General features: G+C 40.2%; 1 protein-coding gene across 1 annotated transcript; it reads left to right on the top strand.

The window, feature by feature from the left end:
- Positions 1 to 1,169: 1,169 nt before the first annotated feature.
- On the top strand, positions 1,170 to 18,018 carry LOC138216046 (T-cell differentiation antigen CD6-like). The gene is made up of 4 exons (XM_069198045.1): positions 1,170 to 1,219; positions 15,675 to 15,986; positions 16,605 to 16,756; positions 17,869 to 18,018. Exons 1-4 carry the CDS (start codon positions 1,198 to 1,200, stop codon positions 18,016 to 18,018), a joined length of 636 nt encoding a protein of 211 aa, XP_069054146.1. The 5' UTR covers positions 1,170 to 1,197.
- The last annotated feature ends 10 nt before the right edge of the window (positions 18,019 to 18,028 follow it).

Here is an 18,028-nt window from a genome sequence, read left to right as displayed (position 1 = left end):
TGATTTTAATGTAATGTGTAGCGTTTCTCTCTCTCCAGGCAGAGCTGATGTGAGGCTGGTGAATGGAGCCAGTCCCTGTGAGGGGACAGTGGAGATTCACTATAAAGGAGAGTGGGGGACAGTGTACAGTAATAACTGGGATATCAGTGATGCTACAGTGGTGTGCAGACACCTAGGCTGTGGATCTGCTCTTTCAGCACTAGGAGGTGCTCACTTTGGACAAGGGTCTGGATCAGTCCTGTGGCACTCAGTCTCCTGCAGCGGTTCAGAATCTGGGCTGAGGGAATGTGGAAAACAAGAAGCAAAACAGTTAAATCTCCCTCACAATGTGGATGCTGGAGTGAGGTGTTCAGGTAGGAGACATCACATTTTTTCAGCCTCCAGCACTGAGAACAATAAAACTCCTCCACTGATCTAGAGTCCATCATCATGTCTTTCTACCTGTGTGGGGACCAGAGGTACAAATACAGAAGACAGGAGACTCTCTCAGACAGGAGACTCTGTCTGAGACTCAGACTGTCTGAGAGCTACAGCAGGACAAACGCCTCCTGTCTGCTGTCTCTCAGGGAGGAAGAAGACACTCTTTCACTAAAAGCAAGATCAAAGCACAAGAATTCATATCATAAGACAGTAAAATGAACGATTGATTGAACTGAACAAATCAAAATCCCGGACCCTGGATCTGTATGTCAAGTGTTTCAGAGTAGTGACTTGGGTTACAAGTCCAGTCTGTCCACCAAACAATGTAAATTATCAACCCTTTTCATTTCTCAAGTAGTCTTGTTCTCCACTTTACTACTCCCTCTCTCTATAGCTATTTTTAACAATGATAACAATGAACCAGATAATTAACATTTTTTTAAAATGCATTATATACTATTATTTATATAGTGCACATAACTATAAGAAATACATAGATTACATAAATATGATGTAATCAATGTAATTGATGTAATTAATAAATATATTGTAGACATATTGCATATTCAGAAACTGCACTCTTCAGTTTGAGAAAACTCTTCTCTTATCTGTGTGTCTCTGCAGCACGAAAACAGGAAGCCTCTGTCTGTCTGAAACAATAGCTCATCCTGTCTGTACAGGACAGTTAGTGTGTCTGCATCTATTTCACTGTGTCTTTCAATTTTTAACACTGGTGAGTAGAGAGTCTGCTGGGGTTCCAGTGTGCTGTGGGGTGAAATGTCTGCTCTCCTGGTGTCAGGTCAGTCTCAGCTTTCAGTAGATCTGGTCAGTTTCAGTTGTGTTTTAATGGTATTGTGGTGTCAATTGTCAGTGGATATGGTCAGTATCAGTTGTGTTTTAATGGTATTGTGGGCTCAGTGTTGTGGAGCTCAGTGCTGCAGTGCACTGTGTGTTCAGCTGCAGTACCCGCTGGCCTAGGAGATTATTCTCAGTCAGAGAGTAGTGAATGTCATTCTGGTTCACATGAATGTAATTGAAAGATGAACTCTCAGTACAACACTGGATATAAAAAAATAACTAAAACAGTTTTGTTGGGCTTATTAGAGTAATCCAGTGATTCATATTTGCGTCTAACCTCACTGCCATATTGCAATATGGGCTACAGATGCAGCCATTCAAAATGCGCGGGCGATACCGCATTATTTTCCGGTACGCTGTACGCAGTCTACCGCGAGTTACCGGTAAATACCGCTAGCAAAATAATAGTATCCGGAATTTCCGCAAGGTGGAGCTAATAAAGCTCAACCTCTCATGTTTGAGCTGTCGCCATCAAAGTCTTTAACGAAGATATTACTAATAGTATTAATAATGAATGACCTTGGACAAGCTGTAAGTGTAAACTCAAAGTATTGCCCTGGTCCACATTCCTTTTTTCATTGACCGTCTTTGTAAAAGTAACACCACAGCATTTCGCAATCACGCATTTTTTTCCAATCATGCAAAGTACAGTAATTTTTGAGAATCGATTCACCATGCCTTTCACATGCTCATAAAAGAGATTGATTTAGGAACATAAACATATTACCGTATGCAAACTGTACTGTATACAGTATGTATATGTATATTTAATGTCTTAACTGTGCCCGTTTAAGTATTGAATATTCATATGGAATTTTACCACTGAAGGGAAATCTTAGTAGCTGAGCATAAAAAGAACAGGAGCATACTGCAACGCGTGTGAAGGCCATAAACGATATTAATTTTGGAAAATAAACATAAAGTATATGGCTGGTCTCGGTACTTTAAAGAAAACATACACGAAACATGGTTTCATTATGACCAGAATCGGTCTTGAGATATTTTTAACTTGATTTACAGTATTTGAGAGGTATGTCTTAACACCGATACTACGTAAATACTGCTCACGTATATGTTTCTAGGTTTATATTATGCATTTCATACGGTCAAATTACTTTTGAGCAACTAATAAGACACGATAAACGGTATGCCCAGGGCATTTTAGTTTCGTTTTGTGCTGGGACTCTGCTTTAACAATGTCGCCGTGGATTGATTAGAGATATCAAGTACATACAAGTCATTTTTTAAATGTTGTAGTTCGTCTTGTAAAAATGTTACGAGTACATCATCTATCAACAATTACACAGGTTCTGTTTCCATATTGCGGATTTTGGTTACGTAATATTATTTTCTAAATTTCACGTTGTGAATATATGATTTGGGCAAACAGAGCCGCAAAGAAGTACATTATGGGTTGTTGTTTTTTTTTGCAGTTTTATCTAGAACAAGCGATGCTTAAACCTTTGTCTGATTCTTGTGAAACTATCCACACGACAGTTACAGTACCTAGGAGTTGACTTCAGTGATGTCACTGATGGGATGTTTCTAAAAATCCATCCTCTGTAAAACGTCTTCTCTAGTTGTCCTGCATATGTATTCGCTAATGAAGCTTTGTGTTCTGAGCCTGAATCTCTACATTTCTGTATGAACCAGCTTAGAGGGCTAAAGACAGCTTGTGTTTAAATTGAGTGTAAGGTAATTTATGCTTCTAAAGTCATGGTCAGCATTTATTATTGTACTGTGCTGTAAACTTGTTCTGTGCCTACTCACATTATTTTATAACATTTTTATAGTGTTATCAAATCTGGTGGTGCTGTGTGTTAGTTTCCTGACTCCCATGTCACATGGTCTGTGATTGAATCCCATGGAACTTCTTCTTCTTCTTCTTTTTCACAGCCTTAGTCCCAGACTGTCCTGGGGTCAGCTGCTTTGGTTGCTCTTCTCCATTTGTCTCTGTCGAGCACATCTTCCTCACTCACTTCACATACCTCCATATCTTTTCTCACACAATCTATCCATCTCTTTCTAGGCCTGCCTCTTCCTCTGTTACCTTCCACCTCAAATTCCATTACCCTCTTTGTTACTTCCTCAACGTCCCTCCTCATGATATGTCCATACCACCGTAACCTCGCTTCTCGCATCTTCTCAACCACATCCACCACCCTACATCGTCTACGGATTTCTTCATTTCTGATCTTATCCTTCATTGAAATCTGCAGAATCCATCTCAACATCCTCATTTCAGTTCTTCTCATCAAGTTCTCTTCCCTCTTTCCAACTGCCAAGCATTCAGCTCCATATAGTAATACAGGTCTAATCACAGTCTTGTACATTTTGCACTTTAACTTTCTGGGAATTTTCCTGTCACAGATTATTCCAGTTATTTCTCTCCACTTGTTCCATCCAGCTTTCACTCTTTGTTTTACTGCCTCCAGTGTTTCTCCTCCCTTTACCAGTTTTGATCCAAGGTATTTAAAGTCATCAACTTGTTTCAGTTTTCCTCCATTTGTCTCCTCAACATTGGTCATAGTATCTCCTCTTCTCTCCATTACCATTATTTCAGATTTTTCTGCATTCATTTTCAGTCCACCCTTTTCCAGACTCCTCTGCCATTTGAACACTTTCTCCTGTAGTTCTACTTCTGAGTCTGCCATCAGTGCCACATCATCAGCAAAGATGAGTTCCCAAGGCACTTCTGTTCTTACCTCCTCTGTCAGTGTGTCAATAATGTTTATGAAAAGGAAAGGACTTAGTGCTGATCCTTGGTGTACTCCAACTGTGATTTCAAACTCTTTTGTCTCTCCCTGTTGTGTTATCATCTTTGTAGTTGTATCTCTATAGGTTGCTTGGACTAACTTCACCATGCTTTCTGGTACTCCTTTCTTCCTCAAGCACCAATACACCACCTCTCTGGGCACACGGTCATATGCCTTCTCCAAGTCCAGAAAGGCCACTACCAGAAAGGAACTATGACTTTATTTTTTAACAAACATTTCTTTGAAAAAATGAAACTTTTCCCTTGGTCAGAGATTAAATAAAACCTCACTTGCACCAAACAAATTTATATTTCTAAATATCACAACATGATCGAATTTAAGTCTTTTTAATAACAATGAATAGTCACCTATGCGTTACAAAATAAACATTTATATTGATTTAAATCACGTTTTGATTTCGCGTGTTTAAAGGCGATATACTGTATAAAAGCGCTGATTCTTATGGAGTGTGTTCCGCCGGGGATTCAAAAATTTTATTTTTTTTAATCGCGTATCTAAGGAAAATTGCAGTATAACTTTGTTCATGCACAAACAGTGGCATGTTACATTATAATTTGGGTGTCTCCCCTTGCCAGAAAGCTCTAAATTGCATTTTGAGTGCGGTTTTTTACTTTTTCTAAATTGCAACCCATAAATAAAGCTGATAAAGCTTAGACTAACTGTATTCTAAACTGTATTACAACAGCACATTGGACAATGCAACGTAAATGACAAAAATGCACTTGGAATCTGTCCAAGCCCTCCTACGAAAATTATTTAAACTGCGACACTTATCATTCATCTCTAAATAAACTTTATTTTATATAGCGTTTTAAGCGAATAGGTAATTAGATTGCTCATAAACCTAATCGCTTTTTCTACATAAATACAGCGTGATTGCTCTCTGAAAATGCTTTTCCTTTATATTTAGGCTCAGATTTCAACTATAGATCGTATTATTATAAACTTTCTTGGAAAAATGTATTTTATGTAAACCATGTTTGCTATTAATTCATTTAGGGCTAAAATACGTTCATTGTCTTCCAATCGAGTCGAGTTGACATTGGAAGCTTGCCACTCCCGGACTGTTACACCAACGCATTAGCATGTTAAAGCGATTTCATTGAGGAGCCTAGCTACCAGTTAACACTGTACTTCCTACTTTAAAAATACCTGTGAAACTGGTTTAATTCGTCACAGCCAGCACTCCGGCAGAGAGGGGGTTGTACTCGTAAAGTAGAAGCAGGCGAGATTTCTAGCGAAAGACACCTCCACCCAAAATCCCAGTAAGTACAGTACTAGTTAGGAAAGGCGAGGCTCCTCAATGAAATCGCTTTAACATGCTAATGCGTTGGTGTAACAGTCCGGGCGTGGCAAGCTTCTAATTTCAACCCGACCATGGCGAAAGGAACCCTTCTTTCATTTGAAGACAATGAACATACTTTAGCCCTGAATGAATTAATAGCAAACATGGTTTACATAAAAGCCCTTTTAGCCTTTGTCACTAATGAAACCACTAAATAAAGACATAAATATAAAAATCTTAAGATTTTTAAAATACATGACTTTGCTAAAATTTATTTGAAAATAAAAACGATTACAAATGCCAGGGGAGAGAGAGAACAGGGGAGGGGTGTTGGTTTTGCATAAGGGGCGGGGCTATGGAAATGAGGTCTGTTTGGGAATGTGGAGTTACATGTTCTGGCTGTTTGTGAATTATCGTTGTTGAGTATGGAGTGTTGAGGTATTGATTTTGTGTAATGCTTTATGTTGAAAATTGAGGTGGATTTTGTTTATGATAAAGAGGATAAACTGGGATGGGAGGAGGGTTTGGTTTTGCATAAGGGGCGGGATTATGATAATTGGAGGAATTTGCGAGAGTATAATGGTTTGATATATTTGATTTTGTATTGTGGTCGTTATCTATGTTTTTGGTTGGTATTATGTTTATATGGTTGTTTTTGTTGGTTGGTTGTTATTATGGTTATTAATAATACGATCTATAGTTGAAATCGGAGCCTAAATAAAAAGAAAAAGCAACTGATTAGGTTTATGAGCAATCTAATTACTTATTCGTTTAAAACGCTATATAAAATAAAGTTTATTATTAATTTGCTGGACAGAGCGGTGAACATTATTATGCATAAGACAAAGATAACGATCCTGATCAGTTTAGAAATCTGTGTACGCTGTAAGGTTTTTACTTCTTAAACTTTTAAAATACACGTTTCGAATAGAAAGAAATCCTCTTCCTGGTACAGTCGCATGAAGAGAGAGGCGAAACAGCCCTACACAGCCATGTCGCAGTACACGAATATAATCATATCGTTATTAAATTCTTTAGATACGCGATTCCATATTATATTAGCAGAAAAGCTTAAAACTACCACTTTTTCACACGCTATTTCACGTTAGTTAAATTTAATTTATTTATATATTATATATTTATATCTCTGACCAAGGGAAACGTTTCATTTTTTCAAAGAAATGTTTGTTAAAAGATGAGTCATAGTTTTAGTGGGATTCAATCACAGATCATGTGACATGGGAGTCAGGAACCTAACACACAGTGCCACCAGCAAGGTCACATGAAAACTGCTGAAAAAGCACTACAGAAACATTATCGACAGACAATGTACAGCGTGTACTATTCTTGTGTTGCGGTACATGAATATAATTATATCGTTATTAATTTCGTTAGATATGCGATTCCATATTATATTCCCTTTTAATCAAATTCTAAAAGTATGCTTGTTGACTACGGTATCTCTTTAGTTAAAGACTTCGATGCTTAAAATGTTTAGGGAGAAATGGAATACTGGTGTGTATTTTTTCTTTAAAGTACTAAGACCAGCCATATACTGTATGTTTATGTTCCAAAATTAATATCGTTTATGGCCTTCACACGCGTTACAGTATGCTCCTATTCTTTTTATGCTCAGCTACTAAGATTCAAACAACCTGGAATAACAAGTGGTCTCAAAGTCACTGAGCTCACAGAGCTTCAACAACAGATGACAATTCCTTTAGTCCTTCTTTAGTCTTCCTGAAGTTGTCAGATTATGAGTGAATAAAAGCATTTTTATTAAAAACATGTTTGCGTTTGTTTGGGAAGCCACCATTAAAGGCAATATATAAAAGCGCTGATTCTTATGGAATGTGTTTCTTTCTTCTTTTTTTCAGCATGGAATAAACCTATAACTTGATTCTTCTGGATGCCCGGTTCCACCGGGGATTAAAAAAAATTATATATTTTTTTTTAATTGTGTATCTAAGGAAATAGCAGTATAACCTTGTTCATGCACAAACAGTGGCATGTTACATTATTAATTTGGGTGTCTCCTCTTGCCAGAAAGCTCTTAATTCCATTTTGAGTGCGGTTTTTGACTTTTTTTTAAATTGCAACCCATAAATAAAGCTGATACTGTTTAGACTTTTAATTATTTTAAACTGTATTACAGCAGCACAATGCACAATGCAACGTAAATTGCAAAAATGCACTTGGAATCTGTCCAAGCCCTACATTGTCAGGCATTTTCTTTTACTGTAATGGACATAAAAACTCCCTTGCTTTTAACAGAGCGTTTCATAAACTACGAAATTATTTAAACTATTATTTAAACTGCGACACTTATCATTCAACCAGAGCTCGAAATATCACAAGGATCCTCAAGAGCACAGCAAAGACTGTGTTAAAAGTATACTAGTGACAAACTTGTTATAGAGAAACATGATCAGATTTTCCCTGGTTCAGAAAAAAAGATCTAAAGTGTTTACACCTAACTTTCTTAATTAGATGTATTTAAAACAGTGAACTACTGTAAGTGTAACATAACATTCAGAAATACAATCGAGAATAGTTTTGTGGTGTTTGTATAGATGAAACTTTCCTAAAACGTATAACGTAACAAAATCTGTTGTATGTCATCGGAAAATACAAGAAGTTTCTGCTTTGTGTAGGGATGGTATCAAGAAGTAATCTAAGTGGTGAGAAAGCTGTGCTCAATGATAATTAAGGGACTTAAAAGTAAAAGGAGATGCTTCATATTGCTTGACTAATTTTAAAAACTAAGTTATAAATGCAGACGCTCTCTCGGTGCCGCGCCAGGTCTAAATATCTAAATATACATTTGCCCCGGGCAAAGACCGATGAGCGCCCGGCCTGGGTGCACGGGGAAGAGCAGGACAGGAGTGAAAGTGGTCAGGGCGGGGTTTAGGAAGGCCGCCGACCAGTGCTGCAGTGTGAAGCAGGCGTACAGTCTGGACAGGTATCCGTTTTCCTTGTAAATAGTTCCCTGCTTCTGCACCCCTGGGTCTCACTCTCTCTCTCTTTTCTCTCTCTCTCGGGCGCGCGGGCGGTGTGTTGGTTCGCGCTGTTGGCGGACGGGGGCGCGGGAGAGCCGGGCTAGCAGGTGGTGACGGAGAAGAAAAATAAAGGCTTTAACTTGCTTTAACTCCGCAAGTCTGAGTTCTTGTGTCCGTCCTATCCAAACCCGAAAGTATTACAATATGTATCTGTATAGCAGGTGGTGTACAGCTTTTTAGTATAGATTACACTTTTCTAAAACGTATTTAAAAAATAAAAACGATTACAATCTAATCCTTCCACGTTTGATCCCAAAATCCCAAGAAAAATAAATCTAAACGGGGAGAAAGCTATGCTGAAAGTTTATTAAGATACTTAGAAGACAAAGATACTGTATCAATTTATGTTGCATTTGTCTGATTACAATTAAAAAAACATATAACTAAACACGCGTTTGCGATTTAAATCAAGACGCGATTTAAATCAATATAAATGTTATAATAAAATAGTGTAAACACCAGGCCGCAGCTGGGTGATGGTCAAACCGGTGTCGACGAGGGCCTGGCAGGGAAGGAATAAGCCAACTCTTCCCACAGCAGGCAGGGTGAAGTGCTCCTTGCTTAGAATAGCAATATTATGGACAATCAATTGACAATAAACATAGAAAGCACACATTAAATTTGGGAAATTTGGTTTCAAAAGTCCTCATATCAACGATGCCTATACTGTGTTCCTCTACAGTATGCGAATCTATTGTAGTGCATTCGCCCCCCTCTTAGGCTGCGCAAACAATCTTTTAGATTTTTATAGAGAAATAGAGGCTGTACAGTATGCGTTACAATATAAACATTTACTGTCAACCTTTAAATCAATAATTGATTTAAAGACGATCTGTCAAAGCGCAATGAAACCTATTACTCGATTCTTATGGACTCCCAGTCCCGCCAGGGATTCAAAAATAACATGGAATCGCGTATCTAAAGAAATAACAGTATACAGTAACTATGTTCATGCACAAACAATAGCATGTTACATTATTAATTTGGGGGTCTTGCCAGAAAGCGCTAAATTGCATTTTGCCTCAACACTCCATACTCAACAACGATAATTCACAAACAGCCAGAACATGTAACTCCACATTCCCAAATAGACTTCATTTCCATAGCCCCGCCCCTTATGCAAAACATACATCCCTCCCCTGTTCTCTCTCTCCGCTGGCGTTTGTAATCGTTTTTATTTTTAAATAAATTTTAGCAAAGTCATGTATTTAAAAAATCTTAAGATTTCTTTATTTATGTCTTTATTTAGTGGTTTCATTAGTGACAAAGGCTAAACTTTCTTGGAAAAATGTATTTTATGTAAACCATGTTTGCTATTAATTCATTTAGGGCTAGAATATGTTCATTGTCTTCCAATGAAAGAAGGGTTCCTTTCGCCGTAGTCGGGTTGACATTAGAAGCTTGCCAAGCCCGGACTGTTACACCAACGCATTAGCATGTTAAAGCGATTTCATTGAGGAGCCTAGCTTTCTTAACCAGTAAGTACTGTACTTCCTTGGTTTTGGGGGGGGGGGGGAGGTGTCTTTCGCTGGAAATCTCGCCCCCTTCTACTTTGAAAATACCTGTGAAACCGGTTTAATTCGTCACAGCCAGCACTCCCGCTGGCCGCCCACATGTTATGCTCTTCGTTAATGTCTAAGCCGGAACACCTCATTATATCTCATTTTGTATTTCTTTAAAAAAAATTGGTTGCCCAGCCTAACAGTATTGTTGTTATTGTTTTTTTCCTGTAAAGCGCTTTGAGGAGCCAGCTTTAAAGGCACCATATACAATAAAGTTCATTATTATTACTATTGTTAATTTGCTGGACAGAGAGGTGAACATTATTACGCAGAAGACAAAGATAGCGATTTACATTGCATTGTGCATTGTGCTGCTGTAATACAGTTTTAAATAATTACAAGTCTAAACAGTATCAGCTTTATTTATGGGTTTTAAATAAAGGCGATTTAAATCAATATAAATGTTTATATTGTAATGCCTAGGTGACTATTCATTGTTATTAAAATGACTTAAATTCAATCATGTTGTGATATTTAGAAATATAAATTTGTTTGGTGGGAGTGAAGTTTTATTTAATCTCTGAGCCAGGGAAACAGCTCCAGTGGGATTTGAACACACAGCATGGGAACCTAACCCAGAGCGCCACCAGCAACATCACGTGGGGAGGGCTGAAAAAGCACTACAGAAACATTATCAACAGACAATGTACAGCGTGTACTATTCTTGTGTTGCGGTACACGAATATAATTATATCGTTATTAATTTCTTTAGATACGCAATTCCATATTATATTCCCTTTTAATCAAATTCTAAAAGTATGCTTGTTGACTCCGGTATCACGTTAGTTAAAGACTTCGATGCTTAAAATGTTTGGGGAGAAATGGAATACTGCTGTGTATGTTTTCTTTAAAGTACCGAGACCAGCCATATACTGTATGTTTAAGTTCCAAAATTAATATTGTTTATGGCCTTCACACGCGTTACAGCATGCTCCTATTCTTTTTATGCTCAGCTACTAAGATTTCCCTTCAGTGGTAAAATTCCATATAAATATTCAATACTTAAATGGGCACAGTAAAGACATTAAATATACATATACATACTGTATACCTTACAGTTTGCATACATTAATATGTTTATGTTCCTAAATCAATCTCTTTTATGAGCATGTGAAAGGCATGGTGAATCGATTCTCAAAAATTACTGTACTTTGCATGATTGGAAACAAATGTGTGATTGCGAAATGCTGTGGTGTTACTTTTACAAAGACGGTCAATGAAAAAAAGAATGTGGACCAGGGCGATACTTTGAGTTTACAGCTTGTCCAAGGTCATTCATTAGTAATACTATTAGTAATATCTTCGTTAAAGACTTTGATGGCGACAGCTCAAACATGAGAGGTTGAGCTTTATTAGCCCCACCTTGCGGAAATTCCGGATACTATTATTTTACTTGCGGTATTATAGGAGAATTTACAGTAACTCGCGCTAGAATGCGTAAAGCGCACCGCAAAATAATGCGGTATCGCCCGTTTGTTTTGAATGGCTGCATCTGTATGTAACTGTGCTGGAAACTGTGAACACCAATAAACCCTGTCTATGGTCCTTTTTCTTGAATCACCGCCCCACATAGGGTCTAATCACCACCCTCTATGGGAGACCAACCCAGCTTCCATGACAAAACCCAGGTGTGTATAAATAGAGCTGAACTCCATAACAGTGAGTGTTTTGATGTGATCTGATATTATGTGGAGAACAACTCTTGTTACGAAAGTGTTCTTTCAGGACCCTATGCAGACAACACGATCCGGAGTAGAGTGGGAAAAACACAGGGAAAAAGCATCCGGGTGTCAGGAATGAAAACAGGGGGCGTGTCCATGGTGCGCTGGTGTTCAGGGGAGGTGTGGCCTAGGCAAACAATCCAGAAATAAGTCCAAGGGGGAATCCAAGCGGAGGCAAAAGTCCAAAACCGGGCTTCAATCTGAGACAAACTGAATAAAAACAGGAATCGGGTCGAACTGGCTGGGGAACGGAAACAGGAACTAAAACCTTAACAGGACCAGGTACTTCCAGGTCCCGGACTCGCCTGGTATGGAAACCAATGCAGACCCCGGAATAGAGTTAGCGCCTAGCTTTTAAAGAGAACTTAATAGGGGGCAGGAACAGGGAGCAGGTGCAGAGGGTGAGTAGGAAACAAGGAAGGGCTGGAGAGTCCTTAAGACGAGGGGTTAACGAACGTGACACTCTGGTCTGGTCTGCTCCAGAAATGCCAGGCTGTGACAGTCCTGGTCTTGTCCATAGTGTCTGTCAGTGCCCAGGTCAGAGGTCCTGCTTGATTCTCTTGTTCCATGGGTGGTTCTCTTTTAATCAGTTCATGAATATCTATGGACATCCTGGGCAGCAATAATTATATGATAGTTGAAATGCTTTATTTGCTGGAGCTAGAGCTGAGTCTCTGACACTTACTCAAGAGCTGGAAATAGACCCCACACTGCAATTTTAGGATTAAATAGGAAATAAGAAACACTGAATCCTTTTGTACATAGAACAGCAAAATATCACTGTAAACCAAATATTTTTAATATTATAGTAATAATTGTTTCTGTTGAAAGGAACTTGAGAGATCTGAGAAACCCTCAACACCCTGGCAGCATCATATCCAAGAAAAAGGAACAAACTAATTTCATGATTGTTTTGTATTTTTTGTGGGTATGTTTTTATTGGAGAGGCTGTTGTAGTGTGCTCTCTGAAGGCACCAGTTCTGTAGGGTTTGGGCATTTACTGGGACAATTATTAATTGTAGCAGTAAATCACAAAATTGATTCTTTTGATGGCTTTAGAATCCAACCATGCGATATAACTCAAACAACGCACGCACACAGGTACTAATACACGAGGATACATTTATTAATACATAGAATATGCATATAAACCTAACAGATCTTATCGAGAGGGTTATCAGAATACAAAAGGTATATATTCAGTCAGTTACGAAGAGTTACACATCAAGAGGACATACGTTCAGTATATCATTCATATAGACCGTTTCGTAAATGAACTTGGTTATAACTCCTACATTAGATACTCAAAACAAGTACATAACTCTTAGGAATTAAATTGATATCAGCTGGTTGGGATAACAATTGAATTCTCGAGCTTTAATGCATTGAAGTTGAATACTCATCCAATCTCTGGGGATTCAGATCTCCTGCGGGCACAAAGAAACAGTTGCCGGCTGTTGCTGTCCAATCCGTGCTCTCTGGCTAGGTGCCAGGCTGTGCTGTGCGGTTTGCGACGGTGTGCTGCTGATGCTCACTGACCGGCTAGTTAGTGTTGGCTTTAACTAGCAAAGTTTGCACACAGCAGAAAAGATGACTGTGGGTCCCAGCAAGTCAGGAAGAGGACCGGTTCGTTCCTGATGAAGAGCTAGTTCTGAATAGTGATTCAGCTGTCCACAGTTCTGATCTGTTCACAAGGCCTGCTGCTGGTGCTAACCTCGGGTGGATCCTCTGGTTACTCTCTGGCAACCTCCCCTCTAGACTCTTAGAACAAAGGAAAGTTCTGGCACTCGGACACACTGGCCATTCCTTGGTTGTCCGGGCTGAATCTCAGGATGGTCAGGAGGCGCGCTGCGAGAATGTCCTGCCCTTGGGAGCCTTCTGCTCCTGGGCCGTCCTGCCCTGGAATTCTCCTTTGAATTCCCTTTAGAAAAGTCCACAGAATTGTCCACTACAGGCTCTCTGTGTTGCCTGTTTTTACCTGGAGGAACTTCAGCTCGTTGATTGGCTGAAAGTTCCATGGGCATCAGAGTCCTACGTGGGTTACTCGGCCCTACCAGTCCCTGATTGGTTGATCAAGGTGAGATATGAGTCACTTACTCCTGACACTTAGGAATGCAGTCCAGATGTCCATCTGGCACTCCCTAGACAGATAGGCGCCAATGGATGACCATTGATCATGATAGCCAGGCTTAGCTAAGTGCATCCCCCTTTGGGAGCTGTCCCTTATCAAAGGAAACCTTAAATCAGCCTGCATGAATAGTTTCTCTGTGGCTGCACCACAGAGATGAACAGAGATGGGGCCTCATTTGGGAAAGCTCAGAACACTTAATTCTTTCTTATTAATAAGCCTCGCCGCTACGCTGTTATAATGAAAATCACTATAAGGCCTCAAAATTATTTAAACTTTACAGTTTCATTTATTGCAGGTCAATTGGATTCACTTGTATAGATTTAAATCCAACAAACCACCTCCAAACCTAACAGTTTTATGAGCTACCACAGCACAAGAGCTACAGAATGCAGGTTGTTTACAACTTGTACACATAATCTGATGACCTTCATTGTTGCTAAAGCTACATTTTCATCATAGATCTCGGCATGAGACTTCAGTTTCTCTGACTGCTGTTGAGACTTCATGAGGTGCTCCTGCTGTCTGTCTAGATCTCAGCCCTCCTTCTCTCTCTCTTAAGATCTCAGTTTGTACTCTAACTCTCTGATTGTCATTCTGCACCCCCTCCTGGATGAAAGGGTGCTGTGGCTACACCTACCTGCCTATATTAATTTATCTAAAAAATGAAACTGAGTTTATTTAACAGTTTGTGTGTCTGGTAATTTAGAAAAACGACAGAAACTCTTAGATGGACTAACAAAGATGGTTTCAAGCTGTTTTCAGTTTAGGATTAAAATATTTAATACAGAAGATCTACACATAGTTATCTCTTTACATTTACTTCAGTGTATCTTTGATATGGCAGGCCCGTGACCAGAAACTGGGAAAAAACTCCTGGAAACCTGAAATAGAGAACAAACACACTAGGGTTATTGACTCAATGTCTGAGCCCCGAGGAAAGGTTCCTCATTGCTTAAATAATAATAATAATAATTGCTTACACTTATATAGCACAGGTAATGTGGTCTTTCCTACACCACCAATGTGCAGCCTCACCTGGATGATGTGACGGCAGCCATAGTGTACCAGAACACTCACCACACATTAGCTATCAGTGGGGAGGAGAGCAGAGTGATGAAGCCAGTTACGAGAGGGGGGTTATTAGGAGGCCATGATTGGTAAGGGACAATGGGAAATCTGACCAGGACACCAGGGTTACACCCCTACTCTTTTCAGGAAATGCCCTGGGATTTTTAATGTCCACAGAGAGTCAGTACCTCAGTTTTATGTCTCATCCAAAGGATGGCATCTGTTTACAGTATCTAGAAGGTTCCAGGACACAGGCCAGGCTTTTATACTGTTTTACAGTATAGTGTCCCCACTAACACCTTTTCCAGCAGCAAGCTTAGTTTTTCCCAAGAGGTCTCTCATCCAGGTGCTGACCAGGCTCACACCTACTTAGCTTCAGTGGGTTACCAGTTGTGAGTTGTGAGTTGCAGAGTGATATGGCTGCTGGCAAGGTCCCCTAACGAGGCTGATAAGCTGATTGTTGAGGAATTTGATGGACTTATTGCAGGAGCATTGGGGCTCGTCAGGGCATCACAATCATGTTATGCAAACTATTAATTTGCTTTAATACTGCTACAATATGTCAGATGCTTTGTGTATACCTGTGTCACATGTCTGGTCAAGTCTATTGTACTGGACATAGATGGATGTGTCCCTGACTGTAAAACTAGACTGAGATTACAACTACCACGCCAGAGCAGTATGAGACACTTTAAGCACACAGAGGATTCACTCTGGTGTTTTTGATTAAATACATGCTAGAAAGGGAACTAATAAGAACCTTAGTTAATGTCTTGTGTCAACTTCTCTTCAGGTACAGGAGTGCGGTTAGCAGGGGGCAGGAGTCTGTGCTCTGGCAGAGTCGAGGTTCTGCGATGGCCGTCCTGGGGTACAATCTGTGAGGCCGACTTTGACATGAAGGACGCGGAGGTCGTCTGTCGCCAACTAGACTGTGGATTTCCAGCAGAGCTGCTGAGAGGGGCTCATTTCGGAGAGGGGCAGGGGCTGATCAGGACAGAGGAGATCCAGTGTCAGGGAAATGAAACCAGAATCCACGACTGTCCCACCTCAACCAGGGAGTATCAGAGCTGCTCTCACAGAAACGACATCAGCCTGGCCTGTACAGGTGAGAGACATGCTGTCTGTACTGATCCCCAGCTGTGTAAATCAACTCTCACTCTGAGCAGTGTGGGCTAATTACTTCTCTTCCTCATAACTTTGCCTACTAACGTTGAGAGTATTGTCTGTTCTACTGTGTCATCATCTGGTTTAATTAAATACCTAAAGACAGAATCGCACTAGTCGCACCTGATTTCTTTTTTAGTTTGCATGTCCTTGCTTTTCAGAATATGTTTTGCCACTTTTTAGACATTTTAATTAGCATATGTTTTTGCCTTTTGCATTTCAGGGCACTGTATATTGGGCCCCAAGCTAATATCTTTGGATCTGTCAGCGAGCTGCAGCAGGCAGTGGTCTTGTGGTCATGTGATTTCCATATTGCTTGATTCATTTTTGTTTGTCACAGTGTGACAGATAATTACTCTTGTGTATTAAAGTAAAATATTATTCAATAATAATGTGTAAGTATGACATGTTATTGGACAATGAATACACTGTAAAATCAACCATTATAATACTTAAATAATTGAGCACTGCGTTCATACAGTACAGCTCCTGACTCTCCTGTCTTTTCTATAAAGTCTAGAGAGGTATTAATGCTCTATGGCTCCTGTCCTGTCTGCAGAATACAGTGGCTACAGGCTGGTGGGCGGCCCTGACTCCTGTTCTGGCCGGGTGGAGCTGCAGTACCGCGATGAATACAGGACAGTGTGTGACCAGTACTGGGACCTGAGAGATGCCACTGTTCTCTGTCAGCAGCTGGGCTGTGGGGAGGCTGTAGCAGCTCCAGGACAGGCCTGGTTTGGACAGGGCAGTGGATCAAGAGGGGTTGATGTGTTTGACTGCCGGGGCAACGAGACCCATCTCTCTCAGTGTGCTGTCTCTTCATGGGGCAGAGCAGCTTGCCCTCACGGGCAGGACACTGGAATCATTTGTTCTAGTAAGAATTAACATATATTTATATTTTCAGAATTAAGAAAGCTTCAAATAAAAGATCAGTAGGAGGTCAAATCGAAATCTCTCCCAATTACTCACAAAGCAGCCAAATCTATTTACCTCCAACTCAGCTACACCAGTCCAGCAGTTCAAAGTGCCACTGAAAGCAATCCTCTTACTGGAATCACCAAGCCTCCCTTCCTTTTCAAACTGTCCTGACTTCCAGCACAACCATGGTCACCTCTCACTCAGACCTTTATTCCCATAATCCTCTCTCATTTACACAGAGGTCCAGCACAACTTCTCAAGACCTCTAGACCACCCATCATTCCATCATTTCCTCCATCCTTTTCTGCCCTCTCTTTTCCTTCCATTACCCACCTCTTCATGCTGTTCTACAGGAGCCTGCCCTGCAGCTAATTCCAGCTCCACCCTCCTTGTGTTATCAACACACAAGTCAGTCCACATTCACATTCCTCATTCACAGCCCTCTCCTCCACAGATGTCCACACTGCAGTTTGTGCACCATCTAGTGTTCAAGTCACCTGCTGAGGTGCTGAGAATCCCTCCATCCGCTTACACGTGGGCTCAACTGACCTGCCCAGCACTGGCACATCCTCTTCATGAGGAAGCTGCTGCATGGATGCAGTTGAAGTGAAGGAAGGGAAACTAGAAAAGATGTGCAGAGTTGTGGGCACCCAGCCAGTATTTATACTGAACAGAGAGGAAGTGTGAGATTAGAACTTGTCCAACCAAATGTCTGAAACCATTTTAAAATTCTTAGGAATATGTTTAAAACAATGTGTTCTGATTTAATAAACTGGGATGTGTCATGCTAATTTTATATGAAAAAAAATGTTGTTCCCGATAACCCTTCTGTTTTATGATTCTGATGTGAGAATGACAGTAAACATTATGATTCATTTTTATAGGTTCCTCCCTGTCAACTCTAGACGGTGGAGTCCGGCTGTCAGGAGGAGAGAGTCACTGTGATGGCCAGGTGGAGGTTCACTACAACAGCACCTGGGGGAGACTCCTCCAGCACTCCTGGGGCTACAGAGAGGCCTCTGTGGTCTGCAGACAGCTGGGCTGTGGCTCTGTGATGCAAATATC

The sequence above is a fragment of the Lepisosteus oculatus genome, chromosome 14, assembly GCF_040954835.1.
Source record: "Lepisosteus oculatus isolate fLepOcu1 chromosome 14, fLepOcu1.hap2, whole genome shotgun sequence".
Classification (NCBI taxonomy): domain Eukaryota; kingdom Metazoa; phylum Chordata; class Actinopteri; order Semionotiformes; family Lepisosteidae; genus Lepisosteus; species Lepisosteus oculatus.
This window is presented reverse-complemented; position numbering and strand designations above follow the sequence as displayed.